We start from the raw sequence: 23,648 nt of genomic DNA, 5'->3' as shown, positions 1-23,648 counted from the left end.
AAATAAATAAATCTTTGGGGAAAAAAAAAACCCTATTCTCATTTGTCAAATGTAATCACAGGTTGGTTCTTGAATCAAGAAGTTGGCAAAACTGAGTGAAAGCATTCTGTGAGAATCAATTGGCTATAGGAAATCTATAATAAAGATCATATATTGTATTTTTTATAAATGTGTGCTACACATTCATGTTCATGTTTGAACTTATGTATGTATACATACACATAAAATTATTTTCTGGATAGCTGGTTGTTCATAATTTGCCTGTATACCCATACCACGGCCGATTTCAAGCTATCATAGGATGTCAACTGAATGTGGATTTGGGAATCGTTACAAATGGCAAACCATCTTCTCATGTTTTAATCTGGAGGCTATATAAATGTTGGAAAGAAATTATTTTGACAATAAACATGTACTGAACACGTATTGTGCCTGATGGTGTTCCATCAAGATCCAGAGATGACATTTAAGATCACACAGCTAAGGGACCCTGGGTGGCTCAGTCAGTTAAGTGTCTGCCTTCAGCTCAGGCCGTGATCTTGGGGTCCTAAAATAAAGACCCATGTCTGGCTTCCTGCTCAGTGGAGAAAGTGTCTCTGCCACTCCACCCCCCCTAATAATTAAATAAAATCTATTAAAAAAATCACAAGGTAGTTAAAAGAATACCTGGGAATTTTAAGGATATTATATTAAGTGAAATAAGCCAGTCACAGAGACAAACACTGTATGATTCTACTTATGTAAGAGATCTAAAGCAGTCAAACTCACAGAAACACAAAGATTGTTAGGGCTGGGAGGAGATGGAAATGAAGCATATAGAAATAAAGTTTCAGGTTTGCAAAATGAAAAAGTTGTGGAGATCTGTTACATAACAATTTGAATATAGCTGATACTATGAAACTGTACACATAGAAATAGTCAAGGGTTTAAAAAAGAAAAAAAAGAATAGCTGGGATTTGAATCCAGGCCTGATTCAAAACTCTTGTTTAGCAACTGTTATACTGCCTCCTACTTTCAAATATTTATCCTCTCAAACAGTATTTCCTTTCTCTGAGTTACACAGGTCCTGGTCTTCTGTATGGCAGGATAGCCACTGATTACCACCTGCATTGCCTAGAGTTTAACAGATACCAGAACTTGTTCTTGGAAAATTGGTGTACTCATCCAGGACAGCAAATTCAAAATGGAGCCATCAATCCAAGAGTTTAAATGAAGGACCAGGGGCACCTGGGTGGCTCAGGTGGTTAGGCGTCTGTCTTTGGCTCAGGTCATTAGCTCAGGTCATGATGCCAGGTTCCTAGGATTGAGCCCCTGGGTCAGGCTCTCTGCTCAGCAGGGAGTCTACTTCTCCCCCTTTCTCTCCCCCTGCCTGCATGCTCTCTCCCAAAAAAATAAAATGTTTAAAATAAAGAACCAAACAAAGGTCAGAGAAATAGTCAAGAGGGTTCTGGGAGAAATAATTTTGGTTTAGAAGACAATATAATTGGGACCTGGGTGGCTCAGTTAGATGTCTGCCTTTGGCTCAGGTCATCATCCCAGAGTCCCTGGTTTAAGCCTGCATCTGGCTCCCTGAGTCTGCTTCTCCCTCTCCCTCTGCCCCTCCTCCCAGCTCATTTTTTCTCTCAAAAAACTAAATCAATCTTTAAGAGACTATAATGACTACATAATTTTAAAAAATGCTTATTCTATTAAAAGGAACACACCTGTGACATTAGAAGTTTGAAATCATTATTTTTTTTAACATATCATAACCTGAAATAAGTCATTTAAATCTTCCTGAACCTCAATTTTTCTGGAGTAAAATGTAGCTAATGCTAATTATAGGTAGTATAGGGCAAAGGAGGGCCTGAAATGGAAGGAAATATGTCTAAGAGTGAATCAGAATCAAACTGAGTGGGAACAGCCATGTCTAAAATGGAAAGAACTCAAAATATTATGAAAGACAAAGGATTCTAATACTATCCCAATTTAATCAAGGTAAATTGTTTCAGAAAAGCAAAAATACAGTTTGCTAGGATGGAAAGAACAATGGAATTAGACCTGACTTAAAAATCAACACTTACAAGCAGTGCAGCATAGGGCAAACTACTTAATTTCCCCCAGTCCTGGTTTCTTCCTTGCAGGGTGTTGTAACCATTTATTTGACAAATATTTATTGACTACTAGGGACAGGACTGTATCAGGTAGGTGCCATGGATACATCTCAACTTTAATATAATAAAGACTCTGATAATAGCTACTGAATGTTTTCAATGTTCCTAGGTGCCAGGTACTATTATTATAAAGGATTTTAATTTTATAGCTTCATTTAGTCCTTCCCACAACCTAAAACGTAGGTACTATTGTTATCATTTACATTTATATAAGAGGCACAAAGAGGTTAGGTATCTTGCCCAGGATCAAACAGACATCAGGCGTTCCGCTGGGAAATTTCCTGATGGAGGACAGGAACTTTTAAGTTCTTAGGTGTGCAAGGTGGAGGTAGAAGCTTTCCACAAAGAAGGAGCAGCTTTAGTTCGCTCTCTACAGAACGGGGGTTGAAACGTTACTACCTCTTGGGGTTGTGTCTTTTAAATGAAATAGTGTATCAATAGTGTGCCTGGAACATGGTAATCACTAAACATTGTGAATTAAATTTCATTTCCTCACGTTGAATCACTGTGGCGAAGCACAGGAATTTTTTCAAGGCTTTGGGTAAACGTTGTAAAAAGCTTTGTAAATGGGCAGTTTACACTGCTAACCAACAACGTTAAGAGTTTTCTACTTGCTTTATATTACGATATACGATAGGGCCACTCTCTGATCACTTTTTTCAGTTTTTGACAGTCTCACCTGTTCTCTGTCAAGTTCGCTATCACCCCCATTTTCTACCGTCACCTCCGCTACAAACGAAGTTCTACGAGAAACCGCCGAGGGGCGCGTGGGCGGGCGCTTTATCCCGCCACAACCGTCGACTCGCCACCTCGTCCACCACGCGAAAACTAAATCCCGCTCTCGCGGGAGGAAACGTGGTTTCGAGCGAGAACTTCTACCCCCCACCCTGCCTCCCAAGGGTCATATGACTGGCGCCTGCGTCCTAGACTCAAGGTCTTTCCTGGTCGCCTACTGGCTGGTAACTCGGCTACAGGTTGTCGCGAGGTCCATTCCGGAAATAGACTCTTTAACTAGCCCTCCTTTGCGGAAGCCTATCACAACCTAGCCGTCCACATTTTAGCGGAAGTTCGTCACGTCGCGGTTGCCCCCGCACAGCGGATGTGTGTCGCCGCTTAGGTGATGCTGGGAAGTGCTTGCAGCCTCCGCCGCTGCCTTCTGGTTGAAGCACTATGGAGGGAGACAGGAAGAACAACAACAAACGGTGGTATTTTACTCGAGAACAACTGGAAAATAGTCCATCCCGTCGTTTTGGCCTGGACCCAGATAAAGAACTTTCTAATCGCCAGCAGGCGGCCAATCTGCTCCAGGACATGGGACAACGTCTTAACGTGTATCCTTGCGGCCTAGGCCTCCGGCCTTGGAGTCAGACCCGCCTTGCTAGGGCTTCAAGGCCTCAGGCTCTGTCAGGGAACGGAAGAGAGAGGAGGTGGGCAGGGGCTGAATGTCTAGGTGGGAGAGCCTCCGATGGGGCGGGCTGAAGTTGAGTGTTGCGCCAGGTAAGCGAGGCGGAGTTAATTTCCCGCTCGCTCACCAGTGCCACCAGCGTTGCTGGGAATTCGTATCCTTCGCAGCTTTGTGTTTTAACCAGACGTTCCTGGTCCCCTTTCGTTGTGTTCTGGTCTCCTGGTCTGGTGACTTAGAGATTGTACTTTTCTGCTATTCCCCAGGGGTTTGGTGGAGGTTTCACTGTTGATGGCTGTCTTTTGAACTTAGTGTGTTAAGACAGTTTTGAGAAATTCAGGACCTGTAGGTCTTAAGAAGAGAGGGTGGCCTAGAATTAATGCTTCAGCTATGGTTCAAAATCCGTTCCTTCCACTTACTAGCTGTTTAAGAAACCTGTCAAATTCTTGGTTTTCTTGTCTGTAAAATGGAGTGATAACTCTTGCATGTAATTTCTGTACCTAAGAAAATGCCTGGCACTCATGTTCACATGGCAGCTACTGTAAAACTTACAGAATTTCAGAGGAAGGAAGGATGTCAGTTTCTTTTTGTAAGGATATAGACCCAGGGATGTAATGTTTAAAAAACCGTTTACAGAATGTTGAGTTTTTAGCTTACTCAGAGTTCTGATGTGTACTTGTTTTCTTTATATTTCAAAGATCAGATAATTTAGTGATTTTTTTCCCCCCTTCAAGTATTTTGGTCAGAAAATATGTTCACTTTGTAGCAGAGAAAGCTTATGTAGTTATAAAGTTCTTTCCACTCTGGAAATGAAAAATTATTTTTGGGTGAAGCTCCTGTTATAGTGTGTGGCTGGCTGTAATGTTGTACCTTAAAGTTGTGCTCACCTCAAAAGAGGTGTCCTGTTTATTGAGGATATTTGATTTGTTTCCCAAGCATTCGGTCAGTACTAAGTTAAATTTCCTGTTTGAAATTCTGTTTTAGTACATCTAGCCCTTTTTTATGTGTGTGTTGTTATTAAGGTTGTTGGCATTTTGGGACCACAGCCTCTTCCCTGAATAACCCACGTTGTCACTGAGGGCTTTAGAAGTAAGGCATTTAAAATTTTGTCAGTGAATGAGTATCAAATCATTCCACAGTGTTTCTTCTCCCAGGGATCACCATATGAGACGGCTTAGTTGCCACACACAAGGGGGACTGAAAAGTTAACTTTTGGAGCTTAGAAAGTGAGTAGATAGTAGAAACATACCTAGGGGCCAGATCAGGGAGGGTGTTATAAGTCATGTGAAGAGATATCCTGAGCTAATGGATCATCACAGCAGGATTTTCAGGAGGCAAGTGACAAGTTTAGGTCTACATAAATTTTTTATATTACTTGATCCACACATGCTAAGAAGCTTGGTTGTTATCAGTTCAGTAGATTTACATACTGAATACCGGTTGTGGGTAAGGCATTATGTTAAGCGTCAGTTGGTGGTTAATAATTTGGTGAAAGGAAACAGATTTGCTCTTTAATTTGGAAAATTAAGTATGATTTTCATTTAGAACCGTGTACTGTGCTTAACTGCATGGTCCTTTTGGGAGGATATATAGGTTGTATTTTTGGGAGTTGTTCTGCCTGCCTGTTTTGGGGCCTTAACTTTAACATTTTAGCTCACAATTGACTATCAACACTGCTATAGTGTACATGCATCGATTCTACATGATTCAGTCCTTTACACAGTTCCATCGAAATGTAAGTATTATTACTATTTTGTATAGCGTAATCATTTTTGTGATCGATTCCAGCAGCTTCCTGTGTGGGGGGGGTGAGGAGGTTGATCTATGTTGCTGAACTGGGATTTGAAATTTAGAAAATAGGATTGATCACTTTCATTGTGTGTCACACTGAATCCAGTCTTCCAGTTTTTCAGTAAACTGTCTGGTTAGTTATTTGGTAGGTTTAGTGCATCCTTAGGATAGATGGATTCTCTAATAAAGAAATAGATTATTGAACACTACCATTTTTGGGTTGGGAGAGGAACATTAAAGGGGAGATGATGCTTAATTTAAGTGTAACTTTTGAAGTGGTTAATAGTAATGTAGCCACAGGAAAACAAGTGAATGTAAGTGATTTAGATTTTCTAAAAATCTTTGATAGAATTGCAATCAGTGACTGGTTGGAGAGGGAAAACACATTATGTGATGATGGGGGGCACTTTTAAAACAGGAAGAAGAAAATAATAGTAATAAAGGGATTTTTTTTTCCTGGACAGAATTGTAAATAGTGCTATTTTCAGCTTTGATACCTGAAATGGTCCTATTTAACATTATTATAAATGACTTTGAAGCGAGTACATAGTGATATCCCGGTTGCAGGTAAGACTATATTTGTTTAATTAAATCACAAGGTAATAGGGCTAAACTTGATCAATACTTCAGATGGGTTTGTGAGTCAAATATTTCTTCCCTTTTTTTTTTTTTTTAAAGAAAGGTTGCGTTTTGAAGAAAAGTGTTTAAGACTTGCCCTTAGGATGATAGGCTTTGAGGTCTTTTTTTTTTAATTAATTAATTAATTAATTTTTTTAAAAAGATTTTATTTATCCATTTTGACAGACAGATCACAAGTAGGCAGAGAGGCAGGCAGAGAGAGAAGGGAGGAAGCGGGCTCCCTGGTGAGCAGAGAGCCCGATGCGGGGCTCGATCCCAGGACGCCGGGACCATGACCTGAGCCGAAGGCAGCGGCTTTAACCCACTGAGCCACCCAGGCGCCCCTAATTAATTTATTTATTTGACAGAGAAAGATCACAAGTAGGCAGAGAGGCAGGCAGAGAGAGGGGGGAAGCAGGCTCCCTGCTGAGCAAAGAGTCCGATGTGGGGCTCGATCCCAGGACCCTGAGATGATGACCTGAGCTGAAGGCAGCGGCTTAACTCACTGAGCCACCCAGGCGCCCCTGAGCTCTTTTTTTTTTAATGCCATGGAAAGAGAATCTGTGAAGCTAGATAGTGCTCTTGTAATATAAGTTAGCATGCTCAGTATTGGGAGTAACTGTACTGGAAACTCTTTGGATCTGTGGATTAAGTATTCCCAATTTTTATCCAGTCAGCTTGGCTTTCTCCTACCAGTACCTCTTACCTCCAGCCATGCCCTACCTCTGATTCCAAGAAGCAAGTTTATTAAAGACAGAGAAAAGCATTTAATGAGGATATCTGTCTGAGTGCTCTATAATAGAAGGTAGTGGATAAAGAATGAAATTTGAGGAGGAGGAAGTCCATAGCTGTCTTGCCAATTCTGAATGTTCTTCGTGTTTTCCCTTTTATAATGGTAAAGATTTGAAATCCAGGATGAAATACATCTCAAATTAGTTTGTCCACTTTGTGCACATGTATATTATATACTTTTCCTGCTTATATCTTTTAAGTTATATTTTTCCTTGTTTCCTGTGTATTAAGCTTAGCAAGGACAGAGACTCACTTTTCTGTGTATCCTCCGAAGCACCTTCAGTAAGCTTGAATGAATGAATGAATGAATGAACTGGTAATTATCCAATAAATATAGAGAGATTCCAGTGGATGACATGACCTTTTCCAAAATACAATGACTTTTAAAATTTGGGATTGTTGATCCTCTCTAGAGAATTGATTTTAGGCACATTCTGGAATTAACAGATCAAAAATACCACACTTTAATATCTTAGTTTTAAGACGTGATAAATCCAAGTTCAAATTTGAGAGGACTTAATACATTGTTGTAGCATTGTTATTTGTCCTATCAAGCTTCTGTGCATTTTTCATGTTATTTTTTTCTCATTATAAAGGTAATAAATGCTTACCGTAAAAATTAATATGGAAATGTATAATGTAGAAAGTGAAAGATCCTCTGTAATCCCACCCTCCAGGGTTAACCATTCATAAATGTTTTGTCATATAGTGTCTTGGGCATTTTTGTGTGTAAATACCTAGTATTTATGTATTTCTATTAAAAAATAATTTCTGATTATACTATTATGTGAATTGCTTTTATTAGTTAACAGTGTATATCGGATATCTTTTCATAGTGGTTTTTCATTACAGTTGATCTTTGAACGAGGTAGGGGTTGGGGTACCTACCTCTACACAGTTGAAAATCCACATGTAATTATTGACTCCCCAGAAAGTTAACTAGCAGAAGCCTTACCAGTAACACAGTTAACACGTATTTGTATGTTATATGTATCATATACCGTATCCTTACAAAAAAATAGGCTGGAGAAAAGAAAATATTAAGAAAGTCATGAGGAAGACAAAATACAGTTATAGTACTGTATTGTATTTATTGAGAAAAAATCTGCATATAAGTGGACCAACACAGTTCAAACCAGTGTTGTTCAAGTGTTAGCTGTATTTTATTTTATTTTTGTGTGTGTGTTAGCTGTATTTTAGATGGCCACATAGTATTTCTTTGTATTGTTACCATTTATTTCACCTCCATACTGGCGGATATTTGGGTTGTTTGTAGTTTAGTAATTATAGATAATGTTATATAACATTGGTACATATATTATGTGACTTACATGATTGTTTTAATATAAATTCCTATAGGTAAAATTACTGTGTCCACAGGGCTGCATTTAAAAAGTTTTTGTCCTGTCAGTTTGCCTTACTGAAAGATTGTATCCCTATACATTGTTTTGTTGTGTCAGTTTGCCTTATTGAAAGATTATATCAGTATACATTGTTTCCAGCAGTGTGAGAGAGGGTCCTTGTCTCTGCATCCTTACAAATAACGTATTTATTACATCAGGAAATAGTAAGTTTTAACTACGTGTTGTGTGCTTGGGATACAGTGGTGAACAAGATAGAGGGCATCCTAAATCATTTTCTTAATTTACATTTTTTTTCAGTTAGTGAAGTCAAGCTTCTTAAACCTATTTAGGTCATTGTTCTTATGAAATTGAAAAATCGACTTAAAAATTGACTTGATTCTCTTTGCTCCTCTTTTATTCTGATTTTCTTGTTTATATGAGCTCCCATATGTTAGAGCTGTGTGTCATGTGTTGTGAATACTTTCCTCATTTTGTTCTATTTCTTTGTTCAGAGAGTTTTGAAGCCTAGAACTCTTGCCTTTAAAAACTTTAAAAAAAATTTTTGTTGAGGTATAATGGTAAAGCACAAAAATCTGAAATGTGCAACTTGGTTACTTTTTACATTATTATTATTATTATTATATGTGTATGTAGCCACCACTCAGATGAAGATAAAGTATATTTCCAGCACCCTGGAGGATAGAGAACTTGTCTTTCAGTGGAAATAAATTTTATTTCTTTAGTGGACATGATTAAATGATTAATTTTCATTTAATTTTTGGCATTGTATTACTTTTTTTGAGAAGAAATTTAACCTCATGAATTGAATTTCTAAATGTACTGTCTTAAATGTTTTCAAATGAGGGAGTGTAAAATTAATGGTGAGCAACTTGGTGTGTTTGTGTAATATTTCATATATTATGAAATTGGGTGCTGTATTTTAATACCTAACAGATTTAATTGGGTGTATTTTATTCTGGTTAGCTTATCCTTAAGGGGTCAAGCTTACTGGTTAAGAGAATGGGCTCTGGAGTCAGACATGTCTGTCTAGGTTTGGATTTTGTGAACTGCTTGCTTACATGGCTTTGGTTAAGTTACCATAGGCCTCAGTTTTCTCATCTCTTTGCAGTCAGTAATAGTGCCTGTCTCCTAGAGTACTTAATAAGATTTATTTGTTTATTAGAGAGAGTGCTAGTGGGGGAGGGGCAGAAGGAGAGGGAGAGAGAATCTCAAGTAGACTCTTCATTGCAAAGCCCAGGAGTCCTAACTTGGGGCTTGATCCCATGATCCTGAGATCATGACCTGAGCTGAAATCAACAGTTGGACACTTAACCAACTGAGCCACCCAGACACCCCCATGGTTCTTATATATATACACATGTGTGTATATATATATATATATATATATATATATGATTTTATTTATTTACTTGACAGAGATCACAAGTAGGCAGAGAGGCAGGCAGAGAAAGAGAGGGGGAAGCAAGCTCCCTGCCAAGCAGAGAGCCCGATACGGGGCTCGATCCGAGGACCCCGGGACCATGACCTGAGCTGAAGGCAGAGGCTTTAACCCACTGAGCCACCTAGGTGCCCCAATATTTAAATGAATTAATTTACAAAGTGCCTATACATAACGAATAAATACTAGGTGGCATTTTTATTCGTTTAAAATGGAGAAAATCTTAGATTCTAACCTGGTATAAGAATTCCTCTTAGAAATTGCCTTTGATAGGAACATGCTTTAGTAAACTGGCTTGGTGTAAGTGATTCCATGAGGAGCAATGAGTATTTACATGGTTGTGCAAAAATTAGACTGAAATTTACCTCTTGCAGTCTTCCACTTAATGAGTTGTTACCTTGCCTTCTTAGCCATTGTTTGTACACCATATTTTAGTTTGTGCCTTTTGAATATATTGTTAGTTCCTTGAAGACAAAGTTGTAGGCTAAAAATCTTAGTGTTGTCTTTAAGTAGTTCTTTTCCTTTCTGCTTTTTCCTATCAGTTAAAAAGTCCTGTTAATGGGGCGCCTGGGTGGCTCAGTGGGTTAAAGCCTCTGCCTTCGGCTCAGGTCATGATCTCAGGGTCCTGGGATCGAGCCCTGCATCAGGCTCTCTGCTCCGCAGGGAGCCTGCTTCCTCCTCTCTCTATGCCTGCCTCTCTGCCTAGTTGTGATTTCTCTCTGTCAAAAAAAAAAAAAATAAAAAAAATCCTGTTAATTTTTAGAGTGTTAGCTGTTTTTTTCTGTATATAGCCATAAAATTGAAAGAAGAGAGAGAGGGGCACCTGGGTGGCCTCAGGTGGTTAAGTGTGTGCCTTCGGCTCAGCTCATGATCCCAGGGTCCTGGGACAGAGCCCTGAGTTAGGCTCCCTGCTAGTGGGTGCCTGCTTCTCACTCTCCCTCTTCCTGCTGCTCCCCCTGCTTGTGCTCTCTCTCTGGCAAATAAATAAATAAAATCTTTTTTTTTTTTTTTAACAGAGAATAAAAGAGGAAATGATGATATTCCTGTAGCTAACTGCTCAGAGAGAATCCTGTTGACATTTTAGAATTTTTTTCTTGGCACACAAACACATACACAAAGATTTAGTGAAGCCCTGTTAATTTTCTATAATCATGCCTGCAGTTTACCCCGTTTTTCTACTGCTAATGCCTACTCTAAACTTTATTTCTTAATGCCTGGATTACTAATTTTTTTTTCTTTTTTAAAATTAACTTTTAACGAGTTTCATTCTTTCCTCGTTTTAGTCCTCCCTAGGACTGGATATGTCTGTCTGTCTGACCTTCCTTCCTTTATTAAATATTTTATTTATTTGAGAGTGTGTGTTTTTAAGATTTTATTTATTTATTTAACAGAGAGAGAGCGAGAGAGGGAACACAGGCAGGGGGAGTGGGAGAGGGAGAAGCAGGCTCCCTGCCGAGCAGGGAGCCCGATGTGGGGCTCGATCCCAGGACCCTGGGATCATGATCTGAGTCGAAAGCAGATGACTGAGCCGCCCAGGTGCCCCTCAATTTAGTATGCTCTGATTACTCACATCTTGTTCGTGCTTATCTTCCTCTGGTTCTGCTTTGTTTATCCTGAGGTCTAGCAGTATATATGGAGTTTGCTGCTTAAAACTGCAACAAACATGAAGGAAGAGAGTTATTGCTGTGAATTGGATTTGTGGATAAAAATCTCTTCCAGCGAAATAGCAGACAGCAGCAAGGATATAAAGAAGTATTAGAATGCCTGTCAGTTCTACTCCGTAAAGTGAAATAGATATTTAAATTATATAAAATTATTTATCATATTTCTTTACTCCTGGTTCTTGCCATTGCCATCTTTGATTCATTGAAATATTCTTAAGATTCAGTAGAACTTCTTCTGAGATTTCTCAGATCCCTACCAGGCTACATTTATGTCATATTGCTCTAATCTGTTAACATTGTTTTGTGACTGAATTTGTTGTTTACTTGTGTATTGACTTGAGATTTTTTTTTCCCTGTGTGCCTTTGTATAACATCTTGAATATAACACTATTTTAAAATTCCCTTTTATAAGATTTGTGCTCCCTCCATATATAAGTATACTCGAGATAATTCACATACAATAAAATATATCCTTTTAAAGTCTGTAGTACTCTGAGTTTTTGTTGTTGTTTTAAAAGATTTTGTTTCTTTTAGAGAGACTGCACATGAGCAGGGGGAGAAGCAGGGGGAGGGAGAGGCGGGGGGAAAGAAAATCAGGTCAACTCCTTGCTGAGAATGGAGGTGCACATAGGGCTTGATCCCATGACCCTGAGATCATGACCTGAGCCAAAACCAAGAGTTGGACACTTAACCAACTGAGCCATCCAGGTATCCCAAGTCACTGGTTGTTAATATATTCACCAAGTTATGCAACCATCACCATGGTCTAATTCCACAAAATTTACATTGCCCCAGAAAGAAACTTCATATGCATTCATGGTCACTCCCATTTTCCTATTCTAGCCCCTGGCAATCACTAATCTACTTTCAATTTGCCCCTTGAAAAAAAAGTATATAGAGGGTTATGATATAAACTTAAAGAACTTCATTTTAAAAAGAAAACCAACTATTTACATCTAGTCGTTTCTCACATAGATTGCTTTCAACAAGAGTTTGTTGAAGGGTTGATTTTTGGGAGTGGATGGATGTAGATTAACAGATACGAGAGGGGATGGCATTTTAAGGAGAAAAGGCATTACTGAGAAGTGATGAAGTTGGGGCAAGCAGGGAATTTGGTTTGAGACTTAGGTCTTTTTTAGATCTACCTTGATCTAGGAATAAATAATGAATGTAATTTATTTTCTTTCCATCCAGTCTGTGGCTCCAGCGGCCTTATTTCTAGCAGCTAAAGTAGAGGAGCAACCAAAAAAATTGGAACACGTCATCAAGGTAGCACATGCTTGTCTCCATCCGCAGGAATCACTTCCTGATACTAGGAGTGAGGTAGGGGATTCATTACACATATCTGTTTTTCTTTCTTTATTTTGATGTTAGCTTAGTTTTGTAACTTCGATTTACTTAAGTCTGAGTGGGGGCTGTTGAATTTTTAATTTTTATTTTTCCTTTACAAAAAACATCAGAAACTATGGCAAAAGTTGATTGTATTCATATAGTAAAATTGGAAAATACAGAAAAACAAAGAAGAAAATGTATCACCTAGGTATAATTTGGACCATGGATATGTAAGTGATCATTATTATTTCTCAGTTCTTTTCTATGAATAGCTACACACATGTGTATTTTTATGTCTTTTCCACTTATTATAATGTAAATATTTTCCCATTTTAGTCTCCCTTTTCTGTCTCTCTCCCTTTTTTTCTTTTTTAAAGATTTTTAAAATTTCTTAGAGGTCACAAGTAGGCAGAGAGGCAGGCAGAGAGAGAGAGGAGGAAGCAGGCTCCCCGCTGAGCAGAGAGCCCGATGTGGGGCTCAATCCCAGGACTCTGGGATCATGACCTGAGCCGAAGGCAGAGGCTTTAACCCACTGAGCCACCCAAGTGCCCCTCTTTTTTTTTTTTTTTAAGATTTAATTATTTGAAAGAGCCCATGAGCTGGGTGGGGCAGAGGGACAAGCAGACCCCCTACTCAATGGGAAGCCAGATGTGGGGGCTCTATCCCAGGATCCTGAGATCATGACATGAGCCAAAGTCAGACCCTTAACCAACTGAGCCACCCAAGCGTCCCATGAATAATATTCTTACCAATAAATTTTTGTTATGGACTCTTCAGAAAAATGAGTCCTGTCATTTTTTTTTTTTTTTTTTACTTTTAAGGAAATTACAGAAGTTACATATGCTTGTTAAAGACAAGCCAAATATTCAAGAATCATTTGTAGTAAAAGTTAAAGCTCATCTCCCCTCCTCCTGGCAGGATACTGCTGATTATAATTTCAGTATATGTTCTGTCAACCTCTGTCCTGTGCATGTACACATAGCTTTTCTTCCTTCCATCCATCCTTGACTTTCTTAAAGAAGGGAAACTCTGTCTTGGCTTTTAAGTCTGTTGTTGGGGAGTGATGAGTTGTGAGCAATTTTGAGGTCTGACATTTGTGTTTAAACTGTGGATTTCTTTTTTTTTTTTTTTTAAAGATTTTATTTATTTATTTGACAGACAGAGATCACAAGTAGGCAGAGAGGCAGGCAGAGAGAGAGAGGAGGAAGCAGGCTCCCCGCAGAGCAGAGAGCCCGATGCGGGGCTCGATCCCAGGACCCTGGGATCATGACCCGAGCCGAAGGCAGAGGCTCAACCCACTGAGCCACCCAGGCGCCCCTAGACTGTGGATTTCTGTTACTAGATTATTTAAGTCTCTTACGATGGATGCATGAGTCGTCTTTTATCAAATAGATAAATTTACATGTTCTCATTATATTGGAGAAAGTGATTCTTTGGGGGGGTGGTTTTATTTGGTTGCTTGTTTTGTATAGATTTATTTATTTGAGAAAAGAGTGCAGGGAGGGGCAGGAGAGAATCTCAAGCAGACTCCGTGCAGAGTGTGGATCCCCACAACCCTGAGATCATAAGCTGACCTGAAATCACAAGTCAAACACTTAACCAGCTGAGCCACCCAGTTGCTCCTTTATTTTGATAATAGCCCCTAATTATGTGAATTGTTTCCCATAGCAGGGTTTCGATTGCCCTTCATTTTCTCTTGGGTACAGCAGTAGCTCTTGTTGAGAGTTACTGCCCTGGATTTTTATTTTGGTTTTAGACTAGTAAATGCCCTTGGTCCATAGGACTGACCAAATGAAACAAAATTTTGTCTTAACAGAGTAAAACAAAAAATAATTTACTTTTTTCCCTCTAAGGTATATTTATGTAATTTCTCACCTGAGTTTCTATTCCTTGTGAGATGGGGTATCTTAGAGGAGGATATTTTCTTCACTATATGGAAAACAGTACTAGCATAATTTAAGTCCTTATTAGACTCGATTCAAGATCATAAAGCTAGGTGGAAAGTTCACTACACTATAGATCTAACTCCTGCCCCAAGTCTCATTCTCTGTCCTAGAGTTCTAGACCAGTGCTGTCCAATAGAAATACAGAGGCAGTCATGTAGAGTCATGTATAATTAAAAATTTTTAACTTTTCATTGAACTTCATTTAAAATCTTCATTAGAAATAAAATCTTCATATAAAAGAAGGTGAAATTGGGGCACCTGGGTGGCTTAGTCTGTTAAGTGTCTGCCTTCGGCTCAGGTCGTGATTCCAGAGTCCTGGGATCAATCTCCGCATCAGACTCACCACTCAGTGGGGAGCCTGCTTCTCCCTCTCTCTTTGCCCCTCCACCCCTGCTCATGCTCACTCTCTCGTGCTCTCTGTCTTTCTCAAATAAATAAAATCTTTAAAAAAACAAGAAAATGAAAGGTGAAATTATGATATTTTATATTAATATATTTTATTTAATCCAATTTCAGCATAAAATCAGTATTAAAACATTAATGAGGTCATTTACAATATTTTTAAATTAAGTCTTCAAAACTTGGTGTGTATATATATATATATTTTAATTTTATTTACTTACTGGAGAGCACATGAGTGGAGGAGGGACAGAGGGAGAGGGAGAAGCAGACTTCACACTGAGTGGGGAGTCAGATGCGGGGCTTGATCCCAGGACTCTGGAATCATGACCTGAGCCAAAGGCAGACGCTTAACTGACTGAACCACACATGCACCTCAGTTTGGCATATATTCTATTGGACATCTCAATTTAGATTAGCTACATTTAGGTGCTTAGTAGCCATATGTTGACAATGGCTGCGGTATTGACTGGTACAAATCTGAGAGAAATTTTTTTTTTGTTGTTTATTCCCTTTTCCTTTGAACTCTTCTGATTCTTAGAAATCTAGCATTAGTTGGGAGGTTTTGTCAGGAGTCAGATGTTTGAGATTACCTATAGTACCTTAGGAAGGGTCTACAGTGTATTTTGATGATGTTGAAAAAAGATGTATGTATCTTTAATTATCTTGTGTCTGCATCACATGACTTTAAAACCTAAAATGTTAGTCTTGAAATGAACCAACTCTCTGGTGCCTTTTCTGTAGCTAATTATGAATGAAGTGTTATTTCTCAGTATACCACTTTTTTTCCTTCTTCAAAGAGGAAAAGGTGTGCTAAATGTAGAGATAAGGATTGTATTTCAGTTCCTAGGCTACCTCCTCACTTCATGCCTGCCTTTTGTTGCTTTGGTTTTCCTGGAAGGAGTTGTTAGAATTGTTTACACTTTATATATTGTGCCTTTTTGGGAAATAACTTATTTGGCTTCTCACCTACAGGCTTACCTGCAACAAGTTCAAGATCTGGTGATACTAGAAAGCATAATTCTGCAGACTTTAGGTAAATTTATTTTTCTTTAAAATAGTAAATATAAGTAATGTAAAATTTTAAAATTTACAGAATAGGAAACAGGAAGAAAATCTCTGCTGAAGGTTTTTGCAAGTTATAGAGGTTGTGGAATGTGGTTTAACCCTGACCTATACCAAAGACAGAAGTCAGGCATAGCTATCCTTTGGAATAGCAGTTAGTAGGTTTTTTTAAAATTCTGTGTTCATAATTTGCTTTGGAAGGTTTGTCAGTTTTTAACTTTATGATAAATAATGGCAAAAACTAATGAACTTTTTTCCTTTTATGGATTTTTATGATCTGTTTGTCATTATATTTAAATGACAGTGTTTATTTTTAAAATTGGTAAAAGTTTATTTTTTTTAAAGAGGTCATGTGTTTTGTTTTTTTTTTAGATTTATTTCTTATTTATTTAAAAGATTTTATTTGAGGAAGAGAGAGAGAGGGATAGCCTGACTGGGGTGAGAAGCAGAAGGAGAAGCAGACTCCCTGCTGAGCAGGGAGCCTGATGTGAGACTCCAGGATCCATGACCTGAGCTGAAGGCAGATAGATACCTAACCGATTGAGCCACCCAAGTGCCCCTAGATTTATTTATCTGAGAGAGAGAGAACAAGCATGCATGTGTGTGCAGCTTCATGGAGGGAGGGGCAGAGGGAGAGAATCTTCAAACATACTCCCTACCTTGGGGCTCCACGTGGGGCGACATGGAGCTCGATCTCACAACCCATGAGGTCATGACCTGAGCTAAAACCAAGAGCTTGGATGCTCAGTGGACTGAGCACCTAGGCACACCTCTAATCAGTGTTTAGAACAGCAGAGTTGGGGTGGAGAAATTTCAGCTCTAGTGGTTGATGGGCAACCTTGATGAGTATTTGTTACTATTTTTATCAGAGATACTACCTTTAAAAGTTTTTAGCAAATTTGGAAAATAAGGATTTTTTTCTGTTTTTTTTTTTTTTTTTTTTTTTTGCGGGGGTGCTATTTTTCTCTTCTCTGGGTAAGGGAGGAGTTCATGAGTTGTGTTGAAAAGTTACTGGTACACCTATATGTTATTGCATGTCTGTACACACAATTCTTTAAGGCTTATCTCTCTCTCTCTCTTGTTTTTTAAAGCATATGTGCTGCCAAAGTGAGCACTCAAAGCTTATCTCAAGTTAATTTCTATTAACTCGCTTTTTACTTTAAATTATCTTCAAAGTAACTATGTTTTAGGGGATAATGATCTTCTGGTAGAGTAAATTTTTATTAATATTTTAATGTGGAAGCCAGTAGGATCTAGTTTTCATTTGTCCATTGAGAATAATTTTCTGTTTAGAGATTATTGGTTCCTCAGGGGTCTTGAGACTGCGTTAGCTTTATTATTTAGTTTAAAATATGGTTGTCTTTGAAGATAATGTGTCTTAGAAAAGAGTGTGCTATATGTATTGTGTGACCCTCTTAGACTCTGAACAGTAATTCTGGGAGAGGAAAATGAAGGAGGCTTTTAATGATGACTCAGATAAAAAGTATAAAATGTCTCCAGTATCTTTAGCTTTTTAACCAAAGTACTTTTTTTTTTAGGCTTTGAACTAACAATTGATCACCCACATACACACGTGGTAAAGTGCACTCAGCTGGTTCGAGGTAAGGAATCCCAGCTTGAAATGGCTGTCTTAAATTGTTTTACCATTTAATGGCTATGATTTATTTATGATGGACAAATCTATAACTCAGCTTCTTTGGCTAGAAGTTAAATTGAAAGGGTTACCTGGCTTAAATCAAAATGAGTGTTTCTAATTTGGGGTTTTTCTCCTGGGTTCTTAAAGTTAAAGAGAATTAGCATCTTGAGGGTGTTTGTCAGAACCTGGAACAGATTTCATAAAGTCAAATGACAAGTATCTATTAGCAGTTTAAGGATACCTTGGGAGTGGTGATCTTAATGTGATTCTAGGATTGATGGCCCTAGACAGCCTTTTACAAGCCACCCAGAGGATCTAGAATTTATTTGACTTATTTCAGTGATTGACAAAGCCTTGGAAAGACTTTTTTATTCTAATTTAAACCTTAGTAGCTGTAATTGCATGAAACCTTGTTCCTCTTAGTTTCAATAGTAGTATCAACATATAGACACTTCTGCATTGAAATGCCTTATACTTTTGTAGATGAAACTGATAATTGGCCTTATTTTATATTTTGCTAATATGTGCTTCATCTGTAAATTTCCAGTTTTCCTAAGTTCTTTGTATTTAGAAAACATTAGAGAGTTTACATTGAGCAAGGATAAACAAAGGTAGATATATGCTGATATTGAAAAAACTAAGTTTTAAGGAAAAGTAAAATTTACTTTATTACCCAGAGCAGTTTTTTGGGAAGGGGGCATGTGTCCCCCCCCCCACCTTATTATGGTATATCAAGTAATTTATGTTATTTGATGATTTGGGGTCTGAATCACAGGCTACTCAATTAAAAAAAATTTTTTTTAAGCACAGATCACTTCCCAAATATACAGAGGTCTTCTGGATTCTGATCTTGCCTCCAAATTAGTTAATCTTCTAATTCAGTAAACTCTTGCATCAGAATTTCTAGGTTACCTGTTAAAAATGCATGTTTTCTTCTCTAAACATACTGAGTCACACTTTAGGAAGGATGTCCAGGAATTGGAGTTGAAACAAGTACTCCAGATACTTGGTGTGCAGTGTAAAACTTGAGTTCCTAGGTCTGGAAACAGTATAGTTATTATAATGAAAAGTTGCTGATTTGACCTTTTTTGTAGAATGTTAAACATCAGATGGTCAGAGACCATGTCTGCCTTATTTGTTATTATGTTCTCTACTTGGAAATATTAAATGCTCACTAAATAATTGAGACTGAATGGAACTAATAACTTTTTCCCTGTTCCCCCTCCCTTTTTTTTTTTTTTTTTTTTTTTTTAGCAAGCAAGGACTTAGCACAGACTTCTTACTTCATGGCAACCAACAGGTTTATATTTTAATATTTTTCCTTTCTATTTTTGGGATAGGGCTTGTCACTTTTTGAGGAGTATATGGAAAGATATCAGGTCTAGCACTTAGTAAACTAGAACCCAAAGACCCAGGATAGATCTTTGCTACAGTGTATTACAGACAATTCTCTGGTAAATATTTATTTTTCTGTACAGTTTCCATATTTTACCTTAAGTTTCCATGGTGCTTTTTAATTTGCTAAGGTGATGCAATTATGTAGTACTTATTGTTTGAAACCCTACCTGATTCTGCATGTCTTCCTTTACTTTAAAATATCCAAGAGCAGGGGCGCCTGGCTGCTCAGTTGGGAGAGCATGTGACTCTTGATCTCAGGGTCACGAGTTTGAGCCCCACGTTGGGTGTGGAGAGTACTTAAAAATGAAATCTAAAACAAAAAAATAAAAAAATCCAAGAGCATAGTCCTTGTTTGTTAGTTCTTGTTAGTTAGTCAGTCTTGTTAGTCTTGTTAGTTAGGTAAACTTGGGGTTGATCGTGACTGAGAATCTAATTTGGAGGATTCTGCAATACTTAAAGTGTTTATTTATTTATTTATTTTAAAGATTTTATTTATTAGAGAGAATGTGCATGCGTGTGTGACTGAGTGCGCACATGCAGGGGGAGGTGTGGAGGGTGAGGGAGAGAGACAGAGAGCCTCCCTGCTGAGTGGGGAGCCGGACACCTGGTTCTGTCCTAGGACTCTTAAGATCATGACCTGAGCCAAAGTCAGATGCTTAACCAACTGAGCCACCCAGGTTTCCCAATAATTATGGTGTTTTAAAAACTTCCTTTTTCTTCCCTATTGCCAGATAAATGTGCATGAATATGTGTAAAGAGCTTTTTCTTTCTTCTTTTTTTTTTAAGTTTTTTCTTTATTCTTTCCTTTTTAAGACAAAAATTAATACATAATTTGTATTACCAAATTACTTGATAAGTCTCATCTCTAATTGATTGATTGTGGAAATCAAAGATAATTCTGTTGACTGTCATTTCATTTTTATAACCTGATAGGAGAAATTTTTGAAGTAAATCATCAGTTAAGCATTTTCACAGTTGAGAGAGTGATAGTCTATTCATTATTTTAGTTTATTATATTTTTATTTTTTAATTTAGTTAACATATGCTATAATATTAATTTCAGCAGTAGAATTTAGTGCTTCATCAGTTGCATATAACACCCAGTGGTCATCATATCATGTCCATCATAAATGTCCATCTCTAATTACCCCTCTATTATTTTCAATTGACCAGACCTGTGGTTGGCAAGAGATGAGATAATTTTAAGGGGGTTTTAAGTATTTGATTTAGGGATTATACATAACTAAAAATCTTAAAATTTTCCTTAAGTTCTAAGTTTCTTCTCAGGATAATAGATCCTTATTTTAAAAAAATTGAGTACCCTGTCTCTTTGGTTTTGGTCCTGGTCTTTTGTCAGTACGTGGGATTGATGATGTACAGCCAAAAAATTCAGAAATGTTACCTGAGCAGGTGGGTTAATGAAAAATCATGTTGGGTGCTGGATCAGAGCACTGGGTATTTCTTACCCTTCTTACTCTCCAGTGTTTTTTAATTTTTTTTTTTCTTTTTAAATAATGGAGAGTTTTAACTTTGGGTTCAAAATTGAGAGCTCATAAAAAAAATAAAATTTGAGAGCTCATGACACTCTCTTGTTTCCTTCCCTCTGATGTCAGCCTGCATTTGACCACATTTAGCCTGCAGTACACACCTCCTGTGGTGGCCTGTGTCTGCATTCATCTGGCTTGCAAGTGGTCCAACTGGGAGATCCCAGTCTCAACTGATGGGAAGCACTGGTGGGAGTATGTTGACGGCACTGTGACCTTGGAACTTTTAGATGGTAAGTTTTAGAGTAAGGGACCTTGGAAAGCACTTGCTCTTGATCTGTCACATATCTGGCCCAAAGTGACTTCATTCAGATGAAAATAGTTAGTTGAGGTTATTCTTGTTTTTTTACTTCTGCTTGTCTGAGTTTTTCTTAAATGTTCTATTTCATTTGTAGAACTGACACATGAATTTCTACAGATTCTGGAGAAAACCCCTAACAGGCTCAAACGAATTCGGAATTGGAGGGTAAGAATTATTGCTGTCAGCTTGTAGTACAAAACTAGTTTTTTCTTTTGACTGCACAGTGAATATACCAGAATTGGATATGTACCCCAGGTTTGGAATTTCCTTTTTCTTAGTTACATAATAATCATGACTTCAACTTCATAGCTTGGATACTGCTCGGAAGTCAGTGGTGATAGGTGATAGCAAGATTTGTTTTGTATTGTGCAACTATTGTGATATAGTCAGTTGGCAACATTGTTGAGTATTTTCTGTGTGGAGCCTGTTAGGGAAAAAATGTGGCTTCTCTGAGTCATAAAGTGTTGGGTTCTGGTAGAGGAAAGATAGAGTTACAAGGTTAGAGCTGGTATCATTGTACTTTGACATTATCTGCTTTTTAAATAGATTTTAGAATTTTATTTTTATATTGATTGTAGGGTAAAGTTGTATTTCAAATATTTTTCAAAGTCTTATAAAATGGAATCATTCTTTTTTCCCTTGGCATTAGATAGAAAGTTCATTTAAAAATGTTCCCTGCAGGGGCACCTGGGTGTCTTAGTCGGTTAAGCTTCTGTCTTTGGCTGAGGTCATGATCCCAGGGTCCTGGGATCAAGCCCTCCATCGGGCTCCCTGCTCAGTGGGGAGCCTGCTTCTCCCTCTCCCTCTGCCTGCAGCTCCCCCTGCTTGTGTACTTTCCCTTTCTCTATCTCTCTTTCTCTGTCAAATAAATAAATAAAAATCTTAAAAAAAATTTTTTTTATTAAAAAAAAATGTTCCCAGGGCGCCTGGGTGGCTCAGTGGGTTAAAGCCTTTGCCATTGGCTCAGGTCATGATCTCAGGGTCCTGGGATCAAGCCCCGGATTGGGTTCTCTGCTCAGCAGGGAGCCGACTTCCTCCCTCTCTCTCTGCCTGCCTCTCTGCCTTCTTGTGATCTCTCTTTGTGTCAAATAAATAAATAAATAAAATATTAAAAAAAAAAAAAAAGTTCCCTGCAGGGGAGCCTGGGTGGCTCAGTTAAGTGTCTGCCTTTGGCTCTAGGTCATGATTCTGTGGTCCTGGGATCAGGCTCCCTGCTTAGCAGGGAGCCTGCTTCTTCCTCTACCTTATGCTCTCTCTTGCTCACTCTCTCTTTCTCTCAAATAAGTAAATAAAATCTTAAAAAAAAATTCCCTACATTTTCAGAAATCCAGATTGATAAACTTAATTTCATTCTCCTGAGTTTAGAGAATTATAGAAAATGAGTTAGCCTACGATTCAAAGGAGGCTTGCGAGCACATAGTTCATCACTGTGATCATAGGACAACTCACCAAAATTTCTGGAATTTGTTTTTGGACCAACTGCTGTCATAAGCAGTTATAAGGCATAGATGTTCATGAATGAATTTTAGATATGCACAAATTAATTTTTTAAGTGGCTTGTAGCATTGGTATAGATTGCTGTAACTTTTGGGGGTATGGTAGAAAACTTAAGATTACCCTTTTAGCAAATTTTTGAGTATACAGTCAATATGTTGTGCAATAGGTTTCTAGGACTTACCTTGTATAACTGAGTTTGTACCATTTGACTACAAGGTTCTTATTTTCCCCCTCCCCCCAGGCTACTATTTTACTCTGCCTGTATGAGTTTAAATCTTAGATTGCTCAGTTAAGTGAGATCATATTTTGTCTTTCTGTGTCTGGCTTATTTCACAGCAAAAGGCCTTCCAGGTTCATTCATGTTGTGACAAATGACAGGATTTCCATCTTTTTTTTTTTTTTAATTTTGATAAAATACATACAGCATGAAAGTTACCATCGTAACCATTTTTTTTAAAGATTTTATTTATTTATTTATTTGACAGACAGAGATCACAAATAGGCAGAGAGGCAGGCAGAGAGAGGGGGGGAAGCAGGCTCCCCGCCGAGCAGAGAGCCCGATGCGGGGCTTGATCCCAGGACCCCGGGATCATGACCTGAGCAGAGGCAGAGGCTTCAACCCACTGAGCCACCCAGGCGCCCCCATCTTAACCATTTTTAAATGTACAGTTCAGTGGTGTTAAGTATATTCATATTGTTGTGCAACCATCATTACCATTCATCTCCCTAAATTCATTTCATTCTGTAAAACTGAAACTTTACACCCATTAAATAACTCTGCATTCCCCCTCCCCACCCAGCCCCTGGCAACCACAATTACACTTTATGTGATTTGGCTTCTCTTAAGTACTTGATAAAAGTGGAATAATACAATATTTGTCTTTCTGTGGTTTATCTCACTTAGCATAATGTTCTCAAGGTTCATTCATGTTGTGGCATATTGTAGAATTTTGAGTCCTTTAAAGGCTTAGTAATATTCCATTGTATGTATCCACCATATTTTGGTTATCCATTCATCTGTCGATGGACACTTGGGTTGCTTCCATATTTTAGCTACAGTGAATAATGCTGCTGTGAACATGGGTGTACAAGTATGTCTTCAAGACCTTGCTTTATTCTTTTGGCTATATACCCAGAATTGGAATTGCTGGATTATATGGTAGTTATGTGGTGTTTTGGTTTTTTTTTTGGTAGTTCTGTTTTTAATTTTAATTTTTTTGAAGTTGTTTTTAAATTTTTTTAGAGAAGATTTCATTTATTTAACAGAGAGATCACAAGTAGGCAGAGAGGGGGGGAAGCAGGCTCCCT

The 23,648-nt window shown here is 38.0% G+C and overlaps 1 protein-coding gene across 1 annotated transcript in view; it reads left to right on the top strand.

The window, feature by feature from the left end:
• Positions 1–3,245: 3,245 nt before the first annotated feature.
• Positions 3,246–23,648, top strand: part of CCNT1 (cyclin T1) — a 33,722-nt gene continuing 13,319 nt past the window's right edge. The window contains exons 1-8 of the mRNA XM_080810040.1: positions 3,246–3,484; positions 5,209–5,290; positions 12,417–12,545; positions 15,875–15,935; positions 17,503–17,565; positions 18,855–18,900; positions 20,612–20,775; positions 20,938–21,008. Of these exons, the coding sequence (XP_080666166.1) occupies positions 3,324–3,484; positions 5,209–5,290; positions 12,417–12,545; positions 15,875–15,935; positions 17,503–17,565; positions 18,855–18,900; positions 20,612–20,775; positions 20,938–21,008 (777 nt within the window). The 5' untranslated portion in view covers positions 3,246–3,323. The remainder of the gene's footprint in view (positions 3,485–5,208; positions 5,291–12,416; positions 12,546–15,874; positions 15,936–17,502; positions 17,566–18,854; positions 18,901–20,611; positions 20,776–20,937; positions 21,009–23,648) is intronic.

This window comes from Martes martes (assembly GCF_963455335.1).
Source record: "Martes martes genome assembly, chromosome: 8".
In the NCBI taxonomy this organism is placed as follows: domain Eukaryota; kingdom Metazoa; phylum Chordata; class Mammalia; order Carnivora; family Mustelidae; genus Martes; species Martes martes.
The sequence above is the reverse complement of the archived record's forward strand: the minus strand, read 5'-3'. Positions and strand labels throughout refer to the sequence as shown.